The following is a 26,405-nucleotide window of genomic DNA, read 5'->3' as shown; positions in this document are numbered from 1 at the left end:
AATATATGGAATGTCTACTGAAATTTCTAGATTTTTCTGATAAAATGTCCATCATATCATGTAAAGTATATAACGAATAGAGTCACACAGGGGACACACTTGGCCTGATTAGAAAGCAGTTTGCTCGAAAGCATCATAGAACTAGAAGACATGTAATTAACCCGAGCAAGAGAATCAATCACTCAGTGGAAAATACAAGAGTGAGGTGCTTTACATAAGTCATCAAAACCTGCTATAACTTTGGCAGGAGCAGCGACTGATCTCACTGACAATAAAAGAGTGTTATAACCATAAAAATGTTTTAACCGACCACTTACTACGTTTCCTATAAGCACAAGTTGCCTTTGCACATTACTGTCTTTGTGAAGATCAATTTTTGTTATCACAAACACTAGCACATGTCACTTAAATGCAAAATTAAGACTACAGTTATGCTTCCAAAGAAAATTATCGACAATACATGCAAAAGATAAATTTACCACTTTCGTTAAACAATTAACCAGAACAGAAGAAGCAAAATAGAAGGTAGGATATACCATTTTGTTCTTTGACCTCCTTTCACCTGCTTTGCCTCCCAAATCCACCTAGTAATGATCTGATCCAACCCAACTTATTCTTTTCCTGAGTAGAGCTCTGAGCATCATGCTCCACCCCCAACTCATGCCGCTCCTGATTCTGAGTAGAGCTCTGAGCATCCTGCTCCATCCTCAACTCATGCTCCATATGAGTAATGCTATGAGCATGATGCTCCACCCTCAATTTTCCATATTCTGTCTTGTTGAAATTAGACCCCAACCTTCCCAATCTTTCTAGTCCTCTAATGATTGCCGTTTCCAGAAGATATTTGTCAGAAACTAGAACATCCATTGGAACAATAGATGCCTTCAACTTTCCATAAGACTTATTCAACCTTATAGTGTCTTCTTCTATCCTCCTCATCAATGCTTGTAATTCAGAACCCTTGTGTTCTTCCTCCAAGGATTCCCCATGGTCAGATTTTGAAGCTTCCTCTCTAGAGTGATGCTCACATTTCAACAGAACTGTGTAATTTAGCCTCTCCTTGAAGGCTTCATTGCTCTTCCAAATTTTCCACACACGTGGGTCTCCTTCTTCTAGCTCCACAGATCCCCAATAGCGAAGGTTTTGAGCTCCTTCTAATTCTTTATGAGGGTGACATCTACATTCCACTAGAACAATAGGCATGGTTAGATTGATGTGCAACTTCTCATGACCGTATTCCTTCTTATGTTGTGCCCGTGCAATCAATGATTCAACCGCCAATAGGCCTGTTCTTTGAACTTCTGAATCAGTAATATGCTGGGGCAAATTCTCCAGCAGCATCTCCAAAATCTGTGCCACATCCCAGACAACATCTTCATGTTCTTGCAGTGAACTTGCCTCATAGGTAGAGGCTGAAACTTCCCCTCTAATATCAGCCTTGGCATTCCTCCACCAGCTCAATAACACGTTGGCAACAGAGGTAGTTTGTATTAACAAGTTCTGGCCAAATTTTTCTATTACATCACAATTTTGTCCATGTCTTGTTTTCTTATGTGGACTTGTTTTTGGAACCAAACCTGTTAAATTGGGAGAGATATATTGAATATCATCAGTGTTTGTTTTCTGCTTGTCCACATAAACTTCCTGATGACTCAGAGTCAACGTTGATTCACATTGAATCTGAAAGGCCTTCCAGTCATCTCCAAGATCCTGCCACTCTTCATTTTTAAACAAAACCTGTAGATCACATACTAACAAATGTTGATCCCCAATACTCCAATAATGATGATCTTTGCGACATATTTCTTTGCCGTCTATAAACAAGTTCAGGCCAACAGTGTAGGACTCCTCAGCTGATACAACTCCAGGAAACAATTCTGAGGTATCCATCTGTATATCATCATTCTTTTTTACTTCCTCGAAAACAAAAACAAAAGCAACAACAGGGAACTTCCGGCGAGCCCAGAAAAGCAGGACATCTTTACTGTCAAACTCCTTTGGAATTTCAGTTTCTGGCATCACAACTTGTATTTTTTCCCTTTCTTTATAAATCTGTGACATCAAGAAAATAGTGAACCATGAAGTTAAGCCAAATAATATATATTTAGACTACCTTGTATGTCAAATAGCTTTAAGAAAAACATAACTCTTATACTAAGTTAAAAATGATCATTTGATCATTGATGCTTAAAAACCTTAAACCTGGGTTGTTTGATATATAGGTTATGTCAAAGTAGATAATATATATATATATATATATATATATATATATATATATATATAAACAGTTGAAAAAGACATTAAACTAAGGAAATGTAGGAAGAAAAAAATGGAGAATGTAGTTAACCTTAGACAACAGCACGCTTGATGACTTTGTACTTAAGGATTGACAGTATCTTGCATCTACCCTTTGAATACTTGATGGAAGTTCTGGAATTTCCTTAAGATTCCTGCAAAAACTTAAATTAAGTTTTTTCAACTGCAATGATCCTTTGATGCAATCTGGGAGTGATTCAAATTCATTGTGGGACACATTTAAGTATTCCAATTTTGGAAATATTTCAAGAATTATGGAAAGATCCTCATGTGACAGATTAGCCTTGCTTAAATATAATGCCTTTAAACTTGGACAGCTATTTGCTTCAGAATGGCTCTTTCTGAACATTTTAAATGATTCTGCAAGTTGCGAACATCCATTCATCTTTAATGTGACAAGTTTTGGCAATGACACAAAACTTGATAAATCTTTGAGTTCCCTGCAAGTTGTCATGTCAACATACTCAAGCCCTGTAACTTTACAAATGGACTTTGGAAACTTCTCAATAGCAGTATTTATCATGTGAATCTTTAATGGCTTATCCATCTTCCCCCCTACTTCTGGGAATTCTTGAAGTTTACTGCAAAAGTTAAATGAAAGCATTTCCAGATATGGCAGATTCATTTTTGGCACAAAACTCGTGAGCATGGTGCACTCTGATGCACTTAAATATACAAGGTTAGGCATATGTCCAGCAGATGGATGAAACCCTTCCAATTTGGGGCATTTGTCAATTGTCAGTACTCTCAAGTTTTTAGCTTCAAACATGTCAGGTATTTTAGTTATGAAATGACACTGGGAGAGATTGACAAAAGTCAAATTCTGAAATACCTATGAAACATAATATATTAACAATGGTTAGTAGCATTTCATCATATTAAATTTTAGATCATACTAGTTACAATGACAATTTTGTTACTATGTTTGTCTTACAGAAAAGCAAATGTGCATATGCATACCTTTTGAGGTGGCTTTATGGATACCAGAGAACTATGAGATAACTTGAAGTCAACAATATTCTTGGGATCAAATTTAGGTGGAAAAGACTCTGATGGGAATCCTATCCAATCAAGAAGTTGTAATTTATTCGGTAGAGAACTAGGTCCTGTTAAAAATTTGGTATTCCGAACAATAAGAATTCTGAGATTCTTCATCTTCTCAAAGGCAGTATCAGTCCATTTATCTACTACTTCAAGCTTAGGAGGATGAAGCATAATTCCTTCAATTGTTATACTTCCCTGTAAAAAAATGCATAAGGAATTAAAACTAGCTACCTTAGTCGTAGTAAAAGTAATTGAAACAATGATGGGAGAAAGGAGGATTGTTACTGAATCTTTTTTCAGTACTTCAAGAACATCTTCGTGAGACCATAATCTACTACGGTCACCAGGGTTTGATGGCGATTGATTCCTAACAATCTCTCTACCCATGTCCTGTATTAGATCATGCATCTCCAAGCAGTCATTTCTATCAACCATTATTAGACATTTGCTAGCAAGTACTTTAAAACTTATATCAGAAGCCTTCAATATCCTTTTAACATAATTCCATTTCTCCCCTTTGAAAAAACAAGCAATGTCCAAGAATATTCCCATCTCTGTCTCAGGCAGGCTATCGAAGCTTAGTTTTAGTACACCTTGAATCTTAGCATTTGGAACCTTCCGATATTTTCCCAATTCGATTTCCCATTCCTCTATGCTTCTTCCTTTCAAATTGGATCCTATTACTTGTAAAGCCAAAGGGACACCCTTTGCATAGCCTATTGCACGATGAGAAATACTTTCAAAGTTTTTTGCAGGTTCAGGCTTATCAAAGGCATTCTGACAGAAGAGTTCAAGAGAGTGACGATCATTTAGCTCCGTCATTTTATATTTCTTAACTTTAACACCATAATCTAGCACCGCTTCATCTCTTGTTGTTATAATGATCCTACTGCCAGAACCAAACCAATCATGTTTTCCAGCCAGTAACTCCAATTGTTCTTTTGAATCAACATCATCCAAAACTAGAAGAACTCTTCTATGGCCAAGCCTGTGTTTGATTTCAAGTTCTCCTTTATTCGTACTCCCTATCATGGTTCCTGTGTCTACACCCAGTTGAGATAGAAGTCTGTTTTGGAGATCTTCCAAGTGATTCTTGCTTTCCTTTGATTGTTCTCTGACTTTAATCAGAAAACTTGCAGCTTCAAAATAATAATGTCTAATCTTTTCATATAGATAGACGGCAAATGTGGTCTTGCCTATTCCACCACCTCCATAAATTCCCAATACGCCAACCTTATCATTGGACTCAACATCTATGAATGCTTTCACCTGTTCAAAGTGATCATCAAGTCCAACTGCATGGTTCATTTGTCCAGGCACACGAAATAATTTACAGGATGCAGCTTCAACAATCTTCTGAAGTTCAGCTTCAAACCTACGGGAACAAAACACTCTTCCTATTTCATTATAGTACTATAAAAAAAAACTACACTATAAAAACTCCTGCAGTTATACTGGAAAGAAAAATTAGACTCCAATAAAGACCAAACTCATAAAAATTTTCCATGTTCCCATTCGTTTCAACATATAATCATGTTCAAATATGATCGATAACTAAAATCAAACAACTATATCAACTTACATGGTTTTAAATAGCGGTTGCATTGCAATTATCAACGTTGAAAAAAATTGCAGACTAATTTGCAGTTGCCGAGTAATTTAATTAAAATCATTCAACTTAGTGTTTGATATTTAACCAAGGTATTAAAATGTGGTCTATAACTATAATTGCAGCCCCAATGTCAAGATTTTGGACTTTCGGGAGTTTCTTCGATGGCGTTGCGACTGCAATGGTGGTCCCATCAACTACATTTATACACAATTTTTCGCAATGAAGAGTGCTAGTAAAACATTCTCTAACACACTCTTTAATCACAAATCATGAGCGATACTCGTTAAATTAGAAGTGATACCACAATATTGTGATTTCTAACAAATTCCAATCAATAATAAAGAGTTGATATGAAAATGTGTAGCTAACATTTCCCTTTTGCAATATCAAAATTCACGACAAGGTTGCTACTGCTACCGCAACCACAATTTAAAACCTTGCATATAACAAATCTTTTAAGTTCACATAGCAGATATAAGTCCATTGATAGTATGATAGATGACTATATTACTAACTTGATAAGAATAACTTACATATGGTCCTTGCAATGTATTCCGCTTAGGTCGCATACTCTAGTCAAAGCTTCCCTCCATGCTTTTACCTTCTCCGAGTCTTTTCCATATGTCATTTCATGACCATTCATGGCATCTTTGTAAGAATTTCTTTGTTTCCGTACATCTGATGGTTCCACTATGTAAAAAATTGTCCAAACCTGTTTTCTTCTATTGTCAACATACTCTCGGATCTTGACAAGTTCATCAAGAGACTCAGTGGAAAATGCATAGTTTTGACAAAACACAACGATTACCATTTTGGATTTTTCAATTTCCTCAATGGCAGGTCTAGTTTCTCCATCTTCTGATCTGAAGATGCTGATTCCTTTGTCACGCAAAGCTCGACAGAGAGGATCAACAAAAGGGTTGCTGGTTCCACCACTAAAACTTAGAAAAACATCGTAGCTGAAATCTGAGAACATTGGTGCATACCCACTAATAGCCATAGTAACAATAATAATAAATAATTAAGCGTTGAACTTGGGAGTTTAATTTGCAACTGTAGTCTTAGTTGGTTGGCATCGCTTCACATAGTGAAATATAAATGAAGCACTGGCCTTAATCATACATACCAGTGGGAACACTAACTGGGCAGGTAGATGCTGATTTTTTTTATATTTTTTATCCACCAATGTTAATGTTAGTTGTTAATTTTTATTAGAATGTTAGTGGAAGAATTTATAACTCCTTGGATGCTACGAAGTTGCCTGGAATGCCGTGAGTTTATTTCATGAAATGAAAGAAAACAAGATAAATTGTCTTTTTTAAAATTATTTAATCTTATCAGTTATCAGTTACTTACCCCTTATCCCTTCTTTGATTCCACGCAATTGGTTGTGGGGAGAAGGTTGGCAGGGTGGTGTTTATGGTGAAAATTCTTTTGGATGTTTGAATTAAAATTTTATTAATTTTTTATTTTTGTTTTAATCAATTATAAACAACTTATTTTATTTAGTGAGATACAATTATAATTATGAGTTTTTTTTTGTTAAAATTATAATGTTGTTATAACTTTCAACTTAGAGAATTATGAGATTAATTAAAAAATACAACACTTCAATTTTAAAATAAATTTGCACCATTTGAGTTTTTGAAATGGTTACTGTAACAAAGAACCAAATATCAGTTTGACACATAACTTATTTGAATAAGTGATCAGTGCACTCAGAATTTCATGCAAAATAAAAACATCTTAAGAAATTAAGATATGATCAACTATGAAATCAAAACAAAAATCCTTCAAATGCTAATGCAATCAGAAAGCTGTGCACTATATCTTCACAAGTAGAGATATATTGGGTTATAAAACCAAAAAGTAAAAACGAAATGCAAAGTTTAAGTGCAATAAAAGTAAATAAAATGCGGATTAAACGAAAAATAACAAGTGCAAAATGTAAAGTACAAGTAAAATAAAAGAGTAAAGTTCCGAGAAGAAATAAGAATTGGAAAGAATTTAGAGTTTGAAGAAGAGTGGAAGAGAATTGCAAAAGGTAAATTGATTGAAAGAATTGCATTGAAGTATAGGTTTGAAGATACACATTATTCTCCTAACTAGTAGCCATTTCTTAGGTGAGGTGTGTTAGTGTAAATGAAATTTGTGCAATCTTCGTAACTAGAAAAAAAATTATCATCTGAGTGTCTATTTATAGTTTCATCGACCTAACAGTTGAATTACAACATTTATATATGTGCACATCATATTCGAGTAAGTCTTTCTAAGATGTTATCTGTTCTTTCATTATTTCTATCAGAAATCGTTTTATTGTTTTCTTCGGAGATGCACGTTCAAAAGCAACGTGTCTTCAATATATTCTCATTTGCATTTTCTAATAACCTATGTATTCAGAAACTCTTTTTATAAATTGAATTCATCAAACACTAAGAAACTTTATAAATGTTTCATCATAAAAATCTGTTTATTAACATTCACCCATCCATTGTTCAATCGAAATGAACATTCTAGTAAGCTTGTTTCCAATTGATAATCAACTATCCAATCAAGCATATATTCAAATAATTCTCAAATTAACCCAAATAACATATGCACCTCATTCTAATGTGAATACTTAATCATAACATTAGCCTATAGAAAAACGTTTTCGATTCAATCATAGTATACTCCACATTAAATTACCAATCGAAAATAACATTATATCTGACAAATCGAATTAGACTAATATTTGAAAATGACATAGAACCTCCACACTTAGAAAATTTTACTCATATTCCCAACAAAAGAAAATAGAAATAATTTTTTTGGGAGGAAACATATAAGAAAGATAGATGTTATTTTTTACTAAGAATTATCAAGTTAATTTCGTGGTTGGAAATAAAGTTTAAGGGTTAAAGAGAGAAGACAACAGAGATCATAAATTTGAATCTTCCTATTAACATTTTAATAAAAACTAAAATTTAACTTGGCTAATTAAAAGAGTTTTTTTTTTTTACCTTTAAAAATATTTTTTTCCCCTCTAACTGATTTGAAGTACTCCATTTGGAATTATGTCTTAAAGTAGAAATCTTATAATATGAAATCACGTTGTCACGTGCTATATTATCATTTGGCATGTGACCATAATTATTCATGTGTCAATGTCTCTGCAATCTTATATTGCATCTTGTAAAAGAAGGGGAATCATGTGAAAGTTACTGAAGCAATCAAATCTGGAACATACGGAGACAAGATTAATCGGCTGAAGTGAAAATGAATCAGTAAAGGAAAAAGTCTAAAAGGAGAGTTTTTCTTTTTCGATACCATCGCTTAGGCACTGCATTTTAATTTTAGGGAGGATAGATAGGGTGGATGAAAATAAAAAATGATAAAAAAAAATGTAAGAAATAAAGTAAAAATTAAATGTGTTTGTTGTAAAAAAAAAAAAAGAAACAAGATGAGTATAAGTAGAGACGGATCAAGAAACCTGATAGAGAGAGAATTAATTTTTTTTTCTTTGTAATTGTTTAAATGTCTAAATTTTAATAAGTAATAATTTTAAAAAAAAAGTATTTACTATTTTTACACACAAAATTGAAATTAATTTTTATTTTAAATGATAATAACCTTAATCATTATAAAAAAACAAACACACAATTAATTTTACACAATTATATATATATATATATATATATATATATATATATATATATATATATATATATATATATGTATATGAAAAGTGTCAAGGGAGGGAGGCTTCAGGCCATGCCTGCCTGCCCTCCTCTTCATCTGTCCCTCAGCAGATATAGAAAAATGAATATAAATAAATGAAAAATAATATAGTGGATCCCATCATTTTTAAAACGTTTAAATATACTTTTTATCTGTATAATTTAATGTTTTTTTTTTTATTTTTGTCCTTGTAATTCTTTTCCTCTTTAGTCCTTGCAAAATGTATTTGTTTTATTTTGTCATTAAAACACTTTAGATAGAACTTTTTCACTGTTCATAACATTATCTAAAATATTTTAAGGATAAAAAATAAAACACACATTTTATAAGAAAGAGATTGAAAAAAAGCTAAATTATAGGGGCGAAAGATGTATTTAAACTTTTTTAAAATTACTAATGTATGTACTAGTACGATGCTTGAGACAAATTATTAGTGTAGGGTTAATATTTTCTATTATATTTAAAACTCCAAAAGAATAATAAAAGATAGAGTAAATTGTAGTCACACCTTTTGTGTTTTGGTCCTGTTACACTTGATACTCCTTCATTTTTTGACATTACGTTTACCACCCTTCTCCTAATAGTGTTGAGTAACATTTCATTTTTATATTGCTAGATGAAATTGTCCTCGATATTTACTATAAAACCAAAATCACCCTTTTGCTTAACCCTAAACATCCCTTGCTGCTATCACTCTCCAACTCCCATTTGCTTGCACCTCTTCTTCGATCCCATTGAAACCCTCTCCGAGCTCCTCAAAACAAATGGTGAGCCACACTCATCTTCACTTCTCTCTTCTAGTAGAAGCTCAAAGAAGATAAAGAGGTACTTGCCATACCGAGACCGAAGACACTAAGGGCAATTGTCATGTTTATTTTCACACATGTGCAAATCATATTGGGTGAATAATACGATTAAATACTACAATTAATATATTAAGCATGTTGCGATTCTACATATTTCAAACATATTCTTTGTAAATGTTGTTCAGTAATTCATTTCCATTAAATAAAGATAATCACATTTAATATAAAATTGTAATGTTAATTGGATACGAAAAATAAAAATTCTAAGTAAAGTTTGTCACACTAACAATTATTTGTCTATTTTCATATTTGGGATAATCATATCAACCGAATAATACTTATTAAATAAATAATTCAATTTTTTAATATATGTTTATACATATGTTAAATACTACACTTGCATTATTAATTTTATTGTGATTTTGAAAATTTCAAATATATTTATAGTAAATATTTCAAGTTTTATCGAATAAGGAGAAAAATAGTATTAAAATATCAACCCCACATGAGGAACCCAGCCCAGATTATTAATTTTATTGTGATTTTGAAAATTTCAAATATTTTAATAGTAAATATTTCAAGTTTTACCGAATAAGGAGAAAAATAATATTAAAATATCAACCCTACATGAGGAACCCAGCCCAGATTATGTTAAAAACAATAAAAACCAGAAACCATGTGATTCCTCCTCTACAAACTGCAACAGCAATAAATAAGAATAAGAAATATTAAAAAATATTTTTCTTTACTATGTTCGACCTTCCGTGCAGCATCGCAGCGTCTAGATGCAATTAATTGGTTCACTTTCACTATTTAAAAGGCTAATAAGGCTTCATTAATTTGTACACACCACAGTGCAAACAACGTGATCCCAATTAATCACGTACGTATACAATTGCAAAACTCTCTGGAATTAGTCTAATCCAACGTTTACTTATTACTGTCAAGGCAAATCGATCAGAATCACGGTGCAAATTAAGTCAGAATTGGGATTGTCATCAGTGACTAAAAGGTTATTCAAGGGAGTTTACCCACCGGGATTGTTTGGAACTAAGTTGAAGAAGATGCCCTACGGGATGTTAATTCAGTTGTTTCAATTTCTATTTTTGGTCAGTATATTTATTTTGGGATCTACCTTATCGAATTATTTGACTTCTGTTCTTTATGTTCAACTAGTCGATTGGTTCCTAAACTATTTTGGATCATTAATAATTTACTTGGTTTATATTTTTATTTGTTATTTGTTATTTTTGTGTATTATAACTATAATAAATCTTATTCTCCAGCGATATGTAAGGAGAAATGGGTTAACTTTTAATTTTGTCTGATCACCACGTTGTAGACCATGTAAAACGTGGTTCTGTTATTGCTTATGTTTTCTGTCTTGTAAAGGCTATAAAGCCAACACTTGTTTTTGAATCCAATAGTACATATTCTGTCTTGAAAATTCATCTCACATTGTTTTGCTTTAACGATTGGTATCTGAGCTCCTCCGTTATTAGGGTCTGATCCTAAGTGCGTGTGAGGGAAATCATGTGTGTGAAACAGCAAGTTCTTGTGTCAGGAAAGAAATTGCAACTTTCTTTTAGGTAGAAGGACTTGACAAAGAATGACGGAAAGTGGTAGCAGTAGTTTCGTGCAACCTAATATTCCAATAATTACCACCTTGTTATGTCAAGATCAATGCCAAGCCTGAGGCAGAATGTTGAAATTAGTGTGGCTACCTTTCTAATTTCTTATTAGTTTCACACAATCCGAGAAAAAAAAGTTTTGTTTATTATGAGCGACCTTCCTTGCAGCTTCGCAAAGTCTACTCTTGATGCTGAAATTAATTAACTATTTAAAAAGGCTTCATTTGTGCAGTGCAAAGTCCAATTGGAAAACTCTCTCAATACTTAATACTTACATTTATGGCAAATCTGAACCACGGTGCAACATTCAGAGATGATTTCTTCTACGATGTTTTTCTGAGTTTTAGAGGTGGGACCCGTTATGGGTTCACGAATCGTCTCTACAATGCTTTGCGGCAAAAGGGAATATACACTTTCAGAGATACTGAGGAGCTTAGGATTGGAGCAGACATCAGACCCGCGCTTCTGAAGGCAATAGAAAATTCAAGAATGTCAATGGTTGTGCTCTGTGAAGACTACGCGTCTTCTACTTGGTGTCTTGATGAACTTGCCAAGATCATTCAATGCTATCATGCAAATAAGCCCAAACAAGTTCTGCTCATATTTTACAAAGTTCAACCTTCTGATGTGTGGGACCAGAAAAATTCGTATGCAAAAGCCATGGCTGACCATGAAAACAGATTCGCAAAACAACCCGAGAAGGTGAAAAATTGGAGAAAAGCTTTGTCTCAACTGCGCCACCTCACCAGAGAATATTGCAAGGATGACGGGTACTTTTTTTTTTATATAACTTGAGTTTCGTATATTTTTAGCTCAAAGTTTTTTATTTTTTTTATTTAATGTCGCTTTTGATGTTGTTAAAGAAAAGGAAAAAAATTAACACTGATGATGTTAAATTATAGTAGAAATAATTTACACATAATGGTAATTAAAAACTATCACTATCTTAAATTAATTATTCAAAATTTTGAGATTAACTAAACCATTAACATTATTGCAAGAAACACGATAAAATGATCAAAAATAAAACATTCAAAGCTTTAAAAGACCAAAATTAAACATGAATGTACTAAAATAAAACAACATGAAACATAATAATCAAAATTGACATTAAACTTTTATATATATATATATTTAGTATCTTATTGTCTTTAGACCATTTTTAAATATAACAGTTTTATCATTTTAATCATTTCACTATTAATTTTCATACATTTTTTATATTACACTATTTATTTTTACCATTATAGTATTTGTGATTATAATAAGGATATTTAAAAAATATTTTAAAGATAAAAAATGAATAAAATATAAAAAAACCTAAAAGCTAGGCTTTAGCATTTCAAAAATACTAGAACTAAAAAATACTAAAAGAAATTGTTTATCAACCTGTTAAACAAATTTTTCTACAAGTAAAAAAAATTAAAAGAACTAAAATGACTTATCAAACATAATCATAACCTAATACTTATTTCTTTCTTGTATCAATGCTTGGTTTTTGATCATTTAATAAAAGAATGGTTCTTCTTTAGTATAAGTATCATGGTTAAACAAATAGGAATAAATAGGATTGAAGGGAGGAGGAGATACATTGTGGAAGGAATCTTGCATTAACATTTTAACAAAGACTAACAACTAAAGTTAGTAAAAAAAAAAAAAAATAAATAAATAGGATGAGTATTGTGTTCCTGTAGGTACGAAGCTGAACTTATCAAGAAGATTGTGAAAGACACCTCTGCTAAATTACCTCCAATCCCTTTACCAATTAAACATGTAGTTGGACTCGATTCTCGGTTTCTAGATGTGAAATCAATGATACATATCGAGTCTCATGATACCGTCCTCATCTTAGAAATTTATGGAGCTGGTGGAATTGGCAAAACTACATTTGCCTTGGATATATATAACAATATTCGACATGAATTTGAAGCTGCAAGTTTTCTCGCTAATGTCAGAGAAAAATCAAACAAAAGCACTGAAGGCCTGGAAGATCTCCAAAAGACACTTCTATCTGAGATGGGTGAGGAAACAGAAATTATAGGGGCCAGTGAAATCAAACGCAGACTTGGTCATAAAAAGGTTCTTTTGGTTTTGGATGATGTTGATTCGACAAAACAATTGGAGTCCCTAGTTGGAGGAGGTGATTGGTTTGGTTCCAGAAGTAGGATCATTATAACAACAAGGGATACAACATTGCTAGATGAGCATGTCATTGATGATGTTGTCATTGAAACATATGAAATGAAGGCGCTTAATTATGGTGACTCTCTTGAGCTCTTTTGTTGGCATGCTTTTAATATGAGCAAACCTGCAGAAAACTTTGAAGGTGTTTCTAATGATGCAGTGCGTTATGCAAAAGGCCATCCGTTAGCTTTAAAAGTAATAGGCTCCAATCTAAAGGGTGGGAGCCTAAAGGATTGGGAAATGGAATTGGAAAAATATAAAATGATTCCAAATGCCAAGATTCAAGAAGTACTTGAAATAAGCTACCACAGCTTAGATGTCTTGGACCAGAAAATTTTCTTGGACATTGCTTGTTTCTTCAAGGGAGAGAGAAGGGGATATGTTGAAAGGATACTAAAGGCTTGTGATTTCTGCCCAAGTATTGGAGTATTTACTGCGAAATGTCTCATAACTATTGATGAAGATGGCTGCTTGGATATGCATGATCTAATACAAGACATGGGTAGAGAGATTGTCAGAAAGGAGTCATCGATAAATGCTGGTGACCGTAGCAGACTTTGGTCTCATGAGGAAGTTCTTCGAGTACTTATAGAAAATTCGGTACGAATCTTACAATTTTTACTCTTTACCTTTATATTGTTTAATTTGTACTAGCTATGACAAATATAATCAGGGGTAACTGAATGTTTTTACATACAGGGAAGCAATAGAATTGAAGGAATAATGCTTGATCCCCCTAGTCATGAAAAAGTAGATGATAGGATAGATACTGCCTTTGAGAAGATGGAGAACCTAAGAATTCTGATCATTCGGAATACAACATTTTCAACGGCACCTAGTTATCTACCAAACACTTTGCGATTACTTGAGTGGAAAGGGTACCCATCCAAGTCTTTTCCACCAGATTTTTATCCCACCAAAATTGTTGATTTCAAGTTAAATCATAGTTCTCTAATGTTGGAAAAGTCATTTAAGGTACATATATATTTGCTCTCTCTCTTATTAACATGATCTAAATCTTGAAATTACTCACTGTGCTCCTGATCATTTTAATTACTTGGATTTTCGCAGAAATATGAGGGATTGACATTCATCAACCTGTCCCAGTGTCAATCCATAACTCGAATTCCTGATGTGTCTGGAGCTATAAATTTAAAAGTTTTGACACTCGATAAATGCCGTAAACTGAAAGGATTTGATAAATCCATTGGCTTTATGCGTAACCTTGTGTATGTAAGTGCTCTAAGGTGCAACATGCTCAAAAGTTTCGTGCCAAGCATGAGTTTACCATCTCTTGAGGTGCTTTCATTTAGCTTTTGCAGCAGACTTGAACACTTCCCAGACGTAATGGAAGAGATGGATAGGCCGTTAAAGATTCAATTGGTAAATACTGCAATTAAGGAATTTCCAATGTCTATCGGCAAACTTACAGGGCTTGAGTACTTAGACATTTCAGGTTGCAAAAAACTTAATATATCAAGAAAGTTGTTCTTGTTGCCAAAACTTGAGACCTTATTAGTTGATGGATGTTCACATATTGGACAATCATTTAAAAGGTTCAAAGAAAGGCATTCAATGGCAAATGGTTGCCCAAATTTGAGGACACTGCATCTAAGCGAGACAAATTTATCAAATGAAGAATTGTATGCAATTCTGAAAGGTTTTCCAAGACTGGAAGCCTTGAAGGTTTCGTATAATGATTTCCACTCTCTCCCAGAATGCATCAAAGATTCTAAGCAATTAAAAAGTCTTGATGTGAGTTATTGCAAGAATCTCAGCAGCATTCCAGAACTCCCTCCAAGTATCCAAAAAGTAAATGCCAGATATTGTGGGCGCTTAACTTCAGAGGCATCAAATTCGCTATGGTCTAAGGTTTGACTTCTATACTACTACTTTTGATCTTTTTTGACTTAAACTCTATGTAGAGTCTACTTGACCTAACACTAACACTAATGGTTCGTTTGGTTGAAAGAAAGAAAAAGAGGAAGAAAAAAAGTTTAAAATTTGAATCGAAAAGGAAATAGAAGGAAGGAAAATTTAAACTTTTTTTTATAAGTCAACTTTTCTTCCTCATTTCCTTCCATTTTTTCTCCAAAATCAAACAAAAGAAAATGCTTTGTTATTTGTGTTTTCTTTCCTTTCATTGTTTCTTCCACCAAACATAGGCAACAGCAGGAGATATAAGATTAGTTGGATGGTTAAAAAAAAAAAAAGAGGGAAGGTCGATCCCATTGCTAACAAAAGGTAATGAACTATCAATTAGCATATATAAAAAAAAAAAAACTGAACATTTTTTATGTTACATTATAGGTAAATGAAGAGAAGGAAAGGATACAATTTGTGATGGCAGAAACAGACATTCCAGATTGGTTTGAGTTTGATTGTGTTGGTGGATCAGATAGTCCTACTCCGCTTATGTTGGCACGCAATAAGTTCCCTATTATTGCTGTAGCATTTGCATTGGGCAAGGCCAAATCTGGCTACTCTGAAACGGAGTTATCCCGCACCCTTGGTCTCCACGTGTTCGTAGGCGACGGCTACCCTAAAAGGGAGTTATCTTACACTGCTGCTGTCCACTTGTACATAGGCGGCAAAGAAATATGCCGCAAAGAGTACCATTATTGTTGTGTTGGGGAGGAGCACGTGCTATTGTGTGATCTAATGGTTTTGTTCAGTGACCAAGAGTGGGAGGGTCTTGATGCACATTTCACTGGAGATGATGAATGGAGGGTAATTCAGGTTCAATGTGAATCAGACTTGCCATTGAGTCAATGGGGAGTATTTGTGTACAAGCAGAAAACAAACACTGATGATATCCTATTTACGAATACCCGTCACAACTGCTTATTGACTAATTTGGTTCAGAAAGAAACTCCATGGAAGTCTGAGCAGAGAAGAAGACACTTCTTCAATAATTTTAACCTGAGAGAAATTTATGGCGACCGTTTGACTCTTTATGGTGAGTCATTAGACCAATGCCAGCTGTTTTCTTCAAACATGGTTTTTAGGCACATTCTGGCCGACATTATCAAAGGGAAACTAGTTTCAGCCTGCGATTATGGGGCAAGTTTAATGCAAGCTCACGATGAATCTAGCGGCGATGTGAAGCACACTATGAAGATTTACAAGGAGCGTCTTGATGACACACAAGCTACATATGGACTTATGGAACTTGGACTCGAGGCACGCGAAGAATTGTCATGGGCAGAAGGGGAGGATCGGTTAGTCGTGGAATTCGCTATTATCCTAGAGGAGGAAGATGGAAATCGTCGCTATTGGGGAACATTGAAGTTGAAAGCTGGAGAAGCAGGGTTCGATGAAATGGAGAGGAAGGAATTGCAATTCCTTTGTTTGCGCCGAGCATTCATGTCATACACAAGTGCCCAAAAGGAGTCAATGCTTGTTGTTCTGTTGAAAAGAGAGGAAGCTTCAACCTCTGGCCAGGGGGAGGAGGAGGGAGAATGGCAAGAGTATGACCCTATATTGGAAGAATTGATGTCTGAAATAGCGGAAGATGCTACGAGGTTGAGTAAATCTTATGGGAAATTGAAGGCGTCTATTGTTCCGGTTACGTCAGATAACTTGGTTTCTGACAAATATTCCTTGGAAGGAATATTCTTGAATGCAATAGTAAAACTGGAAGATGGAAAATGGGGACCAACAAAAATACAATTGGGATACGCGGTGATTAGAATGTTAATTTGCGGACAGTGCCCACCGGGATTGTTTGGAACTAAGGTTAAGAAGATGTCCTACGGGATCTTAAGGGAGGAGCTTCATGATGATTGGCGCTGGAATTTATTGGGCTGCTTAATTAACCTTATTCCATCATTTAACTATTTTATTTTGAAATTCATAGTACCTCTCTCGTTGGATTATTTTGTAGCTCTAATTCATGTCAAATCAGTCCATTGGTTACAAAATCATTTAGGATTAACAATTGGTTTCTTGGTTTATACTATAACTCTTAATTTGGTTACTTGGTTTCTAGGAACTCGATTTCTCTGGAGATGTAATGACAGGTTTTCTTTCCTTTTAAACCAATTAGTCGCCAGGTGTCGTAGGTATTTCACATTGCTTCTATCTTCTATTATGTAAGGCTACAAAGCCAGCGCTTGTTTTTGAATTCAATTAATACATTCTCTCTGGAAAATTTGTATCGCATTATTTTATCCGTGTCTTATGCAATTTGTTGTAGAGAATTGTCCTTCAAGGTAGTTTTAAATGACTGTTTTAGAAATTGTGCACATGTTGTGTTGACCATTTTAGAAATTGTGGGGGAGAAGCAATACCTATTTTTTTCTTTCAAGAAAAGATAAAAATCCCAAAGTGCTGAACTGATTTGCAAGAAATTTGATTTACTGGTGGTGCAGATCTAGCCGCTCAAACATCACCTTCTTGATCCCCATCGTGGCCATGTCTTACCCACCTCTTCGCCAATCTCAGATCTTTTAATCAGATTTGAGTTTTTTATTTTTTTGGATTTTTTATTGGGGTAGGTTTGTTACTATTCATTATTTTTGTTTGTTCGCAGGGGATTTGTTCTTTGATTTTTATGGGAGAAGCGGTTTGTGATTTGTGGGAGAAGAGTGCACTATGATGTTTCTGACCCAACATTTCTGCAGCAAAGCATGCACTAACTTTTCAAGATATCAGTAGCCAACCAACTGAATCAGCTGGGAATTTGGAAGTTGTTTAATTTTGAAAAGCCAATTTTCCTTCTTCTTTTGGCCTGATTTACTTGATAGTTTGATGAACTCCGACAAAGTAATTTTTGGAGAGATTCAAGAGACAATGAGGGGAACAGTGGAGCAGAGAGTTATGGGAGACAGGATTAACGTGAATCAACCTTAATTTTTAACGGTAAACATGTTAATTTGGATGCAGGACTAAAATTACAGACTTTTTAAAATTGAGGAACTAAATTTCATTGTTCTAAAATAGAGGCATCAAAATCATAATGATAAAAAATAGGGGAACTAAAATTATATTTTAGCCTATAAAAAAACTATTTTCATACAAAGTACTGTGCTCCTAAAAGGACTTCTGAAATCTAAAAGTAAACTATTTTTGAAACTTTAGAAGCCGTATGTTCTTTTTGCAGAAATGTAATAGCCAGGAGGTGATTTTTTATGTACTAAAAGTGATCTTGAGAATACTTGTTGTGAACTAGGAATGACAATGAAAAAATACTTGTTTTGTAATAAATTATTGATTAACAGAACTTTTTTCTCTCAGGTCTAAGGAGAGTTGGATGTAATTCAATTCATGTTGCGTGAATTGATATAAAAACAGTTGTCTTGGTCTAATGCTTTTATTTATTTCCTCACATTTTTATTATTTAACAAATCATTTGTGAACTTGTTTTGAAACATATATTTGCGATTTTTTTTTTTTAAAAAGTTTCTAAGTTACTCATACATTATTCAGCCTCCATTGTGGTGTGTTTCATTTACCAATCAAAGTTGAAGCTTTGCATTGCCACTATTTTTGAAAACCATTAAGGTTGAACACTCTTCTATGGAGGAACCTATAACTGGACTTTTCTTTTAAACCTTTGTAATTGAACAACCTTTTTGAAACAATCCTAAAAAAAATATCTTTGAATCATCTAAAATTACATTTGTTTTTATGCTTATGTGTATATTTGATTTACTTAATCATCTATTTCTTTCAATGTACTCTCTTTTAACTTTGCCTTGATTGCACAATTTACTACACAATTATAACAATTTTGTGAATTTTATCTCACCACCAAGTTTTTTTGTGTCCCTAAAAAATAACATTGTGTTGTCAATAAATTTTTGCAAAATGACATTGTTTTGTTACATACCAACATGATAATAAAATGCACAAAATTTGAAAAAACATGATATTAATGTGCAGAAAAAAATTGGTGATAAAATACTTGAAAATTAAAAACATGATGATAATTAAAATGCACAAAAAAATAGATGATAAATTGAAGAAATTATGACAGTTGAGTGACAAAATGTGCAACTAAGACTTTATCTTCATCTCTAAATTAAATTTTAATAATTTTTTCAAATTTTTAATCAGTAATTAAAAAAATATTACATCATAGTTTAAATTATTCATTGATAATATAAAATATTATTTTTATATTAAGAGATATTTACTATAAATTTTAATTACATAAAAAATATTCATTGTTTTTATAAGTTTTATCTTTGAATTCAAATTAAATCTTATTTTAATTTAAAGTTTAACCAATTTTATTGTTTTTTAAATATTAATGTTATAATTATGCTATAATATTCTTCAAATTTTAATCAAAATAAATGTGGTAATTAGAAAATAGATAGTTGATCTTTGCATTGCAGGTTTCAAAATGGCTTTAACTTTATTGCTGCTTGGCATGCTCAGTGGTTGTAATCTGAACATTAAGAACTTCATCTTTTGCTACTTACTACCTCTTCCCTCGTTTCCACTTATTCTGTTGAGATTTGGTGATTCGGCATAGTTAACTTTTACTGGTTGAGTTGGTTCTGATCTCGTTTATGGGATGTTACTACTTACTACTGAGCCTAAATGGGGTCTGTACTACAATGTTTTGTTGTTGTGAATCTTGCAAAGTGCATGTAGTATAAGTCTTTGTCATATCATAGGCAATCCAATCCAAAACACAACTTTTTTTTATGAGCAAATATTAGTCGTAGTTGGGAGATTCGAACCCACAAACCTCTTTCCTCTGTTTTCTCCCTTCACCACTAAGTCAACCTTATAACTCCATCCAAAATGCAAAATACTTTACATGAAAATCTTCTGTAGTATTTGATGTTCTATGCAATGATCCAAATTAAATCTGGTAAGTATTTGTGTCTAATAAAATGCAGCTATCAAAGGATAAGTTCATTGATACACTATCTAATTGACTACAACAGCGTTTGCCAAGTGGTCACATTCTGATAATATGGTACTTAAAGGGGCTTATTATTATATGGAAGTAACAAAGTTACTAAAGCAGGTAATGAATAAACAGCAAACTGTATGTAACTATGTATAACAAACTAAAACTATGAAACAAGATCACAGCAAACTATCTGTTCTAGCTGGGAGCCTCTTGAAGAAATTACTTGGTATAGAAGGCGTCTTGCTCCTAAACTTTGGATGCCGCAAAAAGTATAAACCTGTCACCAGAGCCACCACTCTGAATGGAGTTGCATAGAGAACCACAGCAGCACAGAAGCTAAACACTACAAAGAGGCTGGTTGCTCTGGGGTCTCTCCAACTCAGTAGAGACTGAAACCTCTCCCCTTGTGTAGCTATGTCCCCAACAACTGTCTGAATCCTACCTGCCACAGTTCTAAGCCTGTCATACCTCATTCTCACAACGTCATGTGATCTTGAAGTGGGAAATGTGTCAAACTCTTCATCGAGTTCGTCGGGGTGAATGGCTTCTGCCCATGAGAGTTTAGTATCCATGTGAGGCGGGTGTCTAGGCCGGAACCTGTAGTTCCACAGACCAATCAAGAACATATAGAGAAACATGGTTGGCAGGATCAATTCCGGGTACCATATCAGTATCAGGAAAAGAATATGAACCAGGACTGATGTAACGTGGTTCTTCCAAAGGCAAACATCACTGCACCACTTTCCCATTGTGATCATACCAGAGAAAAGGGACATGATGCGGAAGAAGTTAGCCTTGCTTCTTCTCATACTCCACATATGAGAATCAACATCCAACATGTACTCCACCACCTCCTTCCTCAAAGGCGGTTCAGCTTGGCCTAGCCTCACAGCTACAATGTTCATGGCTTGGTACCTGAGGTTGTCTATTTGGTTAACTGTGAATGGATGTAAGTAATGCATCTTGGGGAGCAAGGGTTGGCCATAGATATGAACCATGTTGGCTAGTGAGAGTGCTGTGAACCTCACTGCTAACTGAAGCTCACCCATCTTCTTAACTCCATGGGGGTGTAGAACAAGAAGAGGGTGAGAATTGGTGTAAATCCTATTAGCTTCAAGTGTTGATAGCCTTATTCTTACCTTTCCAATCCGAGAATCTCTAGCAGCACTGCCACCAGGGGCTTTTTCCCCTCCACCTAAATGGCAGTTGTCAAAAACTCCCAATGTTATCACTGTGCAAGGATCATAGACCTCCCATGTGTATTGTTCGTTCCATTTAGGACTGAAAGTGTCCAAAAGTGTTCTGGTTCTGACCCATTTCTGACCATACTTGGCAACACAGTATGCATCTGTGCTGCCTCTGCCATCCCTCATCTTCATTGGGAGAAGCCCCTGTGCACCTAAGATGCCCACTTCAAGTATTCCAATAGGTTGCTTCCATAGCTGTCTTGATGTTGGCCTTTGATCACTAGTGTACAATGTGGACTCATCTAAGACATGGTATCCACCTTCAAGGCAAATTCTCATGTGAATCCTGCTTGAAAACTTGAGCTCATTTCTTCTATCACCTTCTAGCATTCCAAAACCAAATTTCTCAAGATTGAACCAGCGTGAATGAACCGGCCTATGGTCTAATCGCTTCTCAAAGAGGGTCATTGGTAGGCTTATCTTCCCCAGTACCTCATCTTTTGAAGGGTGCACACGATCCTCCACAGTGATTGTTAATTGCTCCTCAAATGGCTCACAGGCTACAAAGATCAAATCTTCGTTCCAGAATGGGGTGGTTGTTCTGCTGGGGCATATCTTGGTTGTCAGCACTTGGCAGCTCACTTGAGCTTTCACAAAAACCTCCGGTAGGCGGTTTCTGTCACCCGGTATCACATCTTGAGCTTCTATTACATTGACTCTGAGATACCACAGTTTTGGTGACATGTAAACCTTTGATCTGATGTTGAAAACGCCCTCCCCATAGACAGTGGCAGCATCAGAATGCCAAGCTTCAGAGAAAGCCTCATCAGCTTGTGTTCCCATCCAAACTGCAAGCATAATGTCACCCCTCACCTTGCCTTCTTCGCACCAGTCCTCAAGTCGGTACCACTGAGGAGCTAGTGGACTATCTGGTGGAACTCTTGTTGGAACCTCATTGAGGTCAAAAACTACCCTTCCAAGATAGTCATCCCTCCCCACCATTGCTTTATCTTTCACGAAGACTTCTAAAACAGAAGACTGAATGCGATCTTTGGAGAAAGCAAACACTTGGTTCCACTCTGGGTTCAATTTCTTCTCAAAGTGCTTTGTTCTTCCTTTGTAGTTCCCCAGCTTCACTTCCACATAAGGATCACAGCTTGAGGTGATGGTGCTTGGGGGAAGAACTTTCGCCTTCACAACACGAACATACAGATAAAACATCTGCTCAACAAGGTCATACGTGCTAGTGAATCTGTCACTACCACTCACCCACCCTCTTCTACCATAAGCTCTATCACTTGGCCACCGCTTGTCAAGCTGCTGCACATTGGTGTCACTGAGATTGTAGTTTTCATCATTGCTAGTAGGGACTTGGGGACTAACTTGGTGTGTGGTGAGTGGAGTATTCTGTGGTTGTTTCTCTACTAAAATTCTTGGCTGTTGTGGGTTGGTTCCCATGAGGTTGTTGTAGCTTTCATTGTGGCTAGCATGGACTTGTGGATTAAAGGAGTGCATTGGAGATGGAGTACCTGGTCCTCGTGGTCGTCTCTTAATTGAAATCCTTGGCTGCATGTTGGTGTCATTATGATTGTAGCTTTCACCATGGCTAGGTTGGACTTGTGGATCAACTGAGTGCATTGTGAATGGAGTACCTTGTGCTTGTGGTCGCCTCTTTATTGAAATCCTTGGCTGTTGATTGGTGTCATTGTGATTATAGTTTTTATGATGGCTAGATTGAACTTGAGGATCAACTGAGTGCATGGTGGATGGAGTACCTTGTGGTCTTCTCTTTATTGAAATAATTTGTGGCTGGAGAACTTGGTGCTTGTTTAGTTGTTGGACTGTCTCTATGACAGCTTCTCTGCTTTCTTTCTTTGGCTCTTGATCGATATCAACACTGATAGACTGAGCTTCTGCAACAGAATATACTTCTGCTTCTTCTGTGCTTGCTCTTGGGGTGTCAAATGCAGGAAGTTCTTCACTGGGATCAGCTTCTAATGTTCTGTCAGTTAGGCCTGAGGGGATACTATGAGGAGGAGGAAGGTTACTAGAGGTGGATTCTGGTTCTTGGGGTGGAGTAGAAGGTGGGAGTTTTTCTTGTTCTGAAGGGAAAACAGGAGAAAGAGGTATTGGTTTGGAGTTCGACTCTGATGCAATGTATATTTTGAGGCCAATCTCACCCTTAACAGGTGAGAGAAACCACTTCTTTTCAAGGGGGAAAATCTGATACACTTCCTCACCTTCCTTGACAATATTAGAGCAAGGAATTCTCACCCTTCCAAGGAAGTTTCTGCCTGGAGTAAGTCGCCTCTCGTTGTAGACCGATACTTCAATTGTTTTGCAATGGTAAGGTTTGGTTGCATCTAAATTGAAGATTAGTTTTTGGTTCCAAGTGGGGTTGAGGTTCTTTGGGACAGTTCTGGTTCGGCTAAGCTGGTTTTCAAAGTCTACTTCCACAAATGGACTGGCTGATCCCTCGCCATCTTTGGGCATAAGATCATGAGCATTAATAACCTCCACAACCAGTTTCATGTCCTTTTCTTTCTAGTGTCACTGCCACAAGCAGCCACAAGCAGTTGCAGCTAGGTGGTTTGCCAAAGTAAGCAGAAATTCGATTCTGAAGCAAAGAAGTTCTACTTAAGAATGCAAAAGCCAAAAGAAAACACAGCTGTGGTTCTCTCTCTTTCATCCACAAGTACTTGCTTCTATTTTGGTTAAGCAAGGAATAATTTCATGGAGAAGCTGCATGAGCTTTAGCAATATGAATATGGGAAAGCAGAAAAGAATGGTGGGAAAGCTTCAGATTGATCTAACTTAAAACCAGGACCATTCTAGTCTGAAGGTTGTTGTAATTGTTATAATTCTTTGTTAACTCTTCCACAATTATAAAAATATGAATGCTAAATGGCAATATCAGAATTTTGATTTTCCAGAGTAAAAACAAATGTTTTTTCCTTTACATCAAAATAGAATGCGTGATGAGTGTCCAATTTTATTTAGCTGTTATTTGTTTACCTTTGCTTTTATTGTTTATCCAATTTCAATATCATTGTTTAATGACAATAAGGAAAATTTAAATTTGTATGATTCGTAACTTACTGATAAAGCAAAAATGATTCCCAACTTTGTGTCTGTCAATGTATTAGTTACTTAATGGAGGTAAATAGCCTGAAGGGATTAGATTAATCAAAGCAATTGCAAGGTTATGTATGTTCATTTTTTAGGATAATTGCTTTCTTCTATGTGCAGCAATGTCTAAGTGTACAAAAAGTGAATAAAAGGAGCATGAAAGGCATAGCTGAAGCTGCAAGAAAGCAAAGGTAGATTTGGTTAAGGCATGTGTCATAGCATAGACTATGATACTTTTCTTGTGCTTCATTATCCTCCCTCCTTTTAAGATTGAGTACTATATATCATAATTGTCTTATATGCAGAGTTTGCTTTCATTCATGACTTCATGTAAGACACATGTAACTAAGGCAAGTCAAATGTCACGCAGTAAGATAATAGGGCAAGACGAAGGACTTAGCAAACGAAAAAAAATGCCGTGGCACTGGCACATATATTTTTTATGCCAAAATTTGACATACATTTCATGCAAGTTTTTTGTGAAAAAAAATGAAGTAATAATTAGTCAAAATAATTATTTGAGTCTTTTGATTATAGTTAAAATAAAAACGAATAATTTAGAAGTGGGTAATCATGTAAATTTTTAAAATTAAGTCTCACGTGTTAAATTTTATCTTGTAATTAATTGGTAAAGAAAAAATGTGTAATTTTTTTTTGTAAAAAAGATCGATGTTCAATATTACCTTGAAGGTCATTTTCTTTTTCTTTTATTTAAATATTTTATATACTTCCCATTGTGTTGAAACATATTTAAGCCCGTTACACACTTAGTGCACATGAACATAATTTTGTATTCTTATTGTGGTTTCGAGTTGGATTTGGATTCAGTGACTACACGGAGGCGTGGTTTTCCTTTATTTTATACCATTAATTAAATTAAATCTAATGGTTTAGATTTTGTTATTTGTTTAAGAAATATTTTTTAATTTAATAATTAACTTGGCTTATATGTTTTTTTATTTTAAAATCATAAAAAATAATATTGAATGTTTAGATCAATTAGTATAGAATTATTTCTATTTAACCAGCGGTCTTTGAAAACATTTTATTATACATCACAGTCTTACCAAGTTAAACTAGGATTACCTCCAACGAGAACTACCAAACAAGTGTATATATTATTGGAAAAATTAAAATATATTTTTTTACTCATAAATATAAAAATATTTAAAATTTATCTTTATAAAATTTTCATTATATTTTTTATTTTTATAAAATTGAAATGTATGATTTTTTATTCAACATATAAGTTCAAATAAATTCAAATATACTATCATAATTTTTTATTTCAGTTATATATGTATAATTGATACAAATGTGATATTTTTAATTAATGTAAAATGTGATGATTTTTATATTAATTATATATATAATTGATGTAAAAGAATAATGCATCATAAGTTTAGATTAGAATGTTGGAACTTTACATTATATCAAAAATTAATATATTTTAATTTTGTGAGAATGAAAAAATCTATTAAAAATTTTATAAAAATAAATTTTAAATATTTTCATATTTATACAGGACAAAAATAACCTATTGAAAATGGGAATGGATGGGCTAAAATGAAAAGGACACAGACCAATAATCTTAATCACCTAAAAGGAAAAAAATGGAAAAAGTTACAATTCTTTTTTTTTAAAATATTTTAATATATACACATACACAATAAGAAGCTATAAGTACTTAACCATCGAGATTAGATATTATGTCGTCCGTCCTCTTTGAGCTGAGATCCAAGAGCAATTAGATCAGTTTACTTATCAAGGTATATACTTAAATACATATAGGCTTAATTACTTAAACATAGGCTATATTGTTCTAACTTCTTAAATGTTCTTAATTATATATCAAGTAAACTATTCTAATTTCTTTTTAGTATAAATATGCATTTCAAATTA

At 34.2% G+C, this 26,405-nt stretch overlaps 3 protein-coding genes across 5 annotated transcripts; 1 reads left to right on the top strand and 2 right to left on the bottom strand.

Annotated features, from left to right (window-relative positions):
• Window positions 1–156: 156 nt before the first annotated feature.
• On the bottom strand, window positions 157–6,090 carry LOC114379881 (TMV resistance protein N-like). 3 transcript variants are annotated; one of them, XM_028338680.1, is made up of 5 exons: window positions 5,506–6,089; window positions 3,646–4,735; window positions 3,277–3,555; window positions 2,348–3,148; window positions 157–2,052 (listed from the first exon to the last, which is right to left on the bottom strand). In XM_028338680.1, exons 1-5 carry the CDS (start codon window positions 5,970–5,972, stop codon window positions 559–561), a joined length of 4,131 nt encoding a protein of 1,376 aa, XP_028194481.1. In that variant the 5' UTR covers window positions 5,973–6,089; the 3' UTR covers window positions 157–558. The 3 variants fall into 3 exon arrangements, with proteins under 3 accessions (XP_028194481.1, XP_028194482.1, XP_028194480.1); XM_028338681.1 differs by having other exon boundaries at window positions 3,664–4,735; XM_028338679.1 differs by having other exon boundaries at window positions 3,277–4,735; window positions 5,506–6,090.
• Window positions 6,091–10,260: 4,170 nt separating this feature from the next.
• LOC114379880 (TMV resistance protein N-like) lies at window positions 10,261–17,501 on the top strand. The gene is made up of 6 exons (XM_028338678.1): window positions 10,261–10,607; window positions 11,362–11,899; window positions 12,824–13,913; window positions 14,013–14,288; window positions 14,385–15,185; window positions 15,624–17,501. The coding sequence occupies exons 2-6, from the start codon at window positions 11,409–11,411 to the stop codon at window positions 17,409–17,411; spliced, it is 4,446 nt and encodes a 1,481-aa protein (XP_028194479.1). The 5' UTR covers window positions 10,261–10,607; window positions 11,362–11,408; the 3' UTR covers window positions 17,412–17,501.
• Window positions 17,502–20,137: 2,636 nt separating this feature from the next.
• LOC114379883 (FT-interacting protein 1-like) lies at window positions 20,138–24,032 on the bottom strand. Its single transcript, XM_028338682.1, has one exon. The coding sequence runs from the start codon at window positions 23,904–23,906 to the stop codon at window positions 20,364–20,366; it is 3,543 nt and encodes a 1,180-aa protein (XP_028194483.1). The 5' UTR covers window positions 23,907–24,032; the 3' UTR covers window positions 20,138–20,363.
• Between the last annotated feature and the right edge of the window lie 2,373 nt (window positions 24,033–26,405).

The sequence above is a fragment of the Glycine soja genome, chromosome 12 (assembly GCF_004193775.1).
Source record: "Glycine soja cultivar W05 chromosome 12, ASM419377v2, whole genome shotgun sequence".
Taxonomy (NCBI): Eukaryota; Viridiplantae; Streptophyta; class Magnoliopsida; order Fabales; family Fabaceae; genus Glycine; species Glycine soja.
The sequence above is the reverse complement of the archived record's forward strand: the minus strand, read 5'-3'. Positions and strand labels throughout refer to the sequence as shown.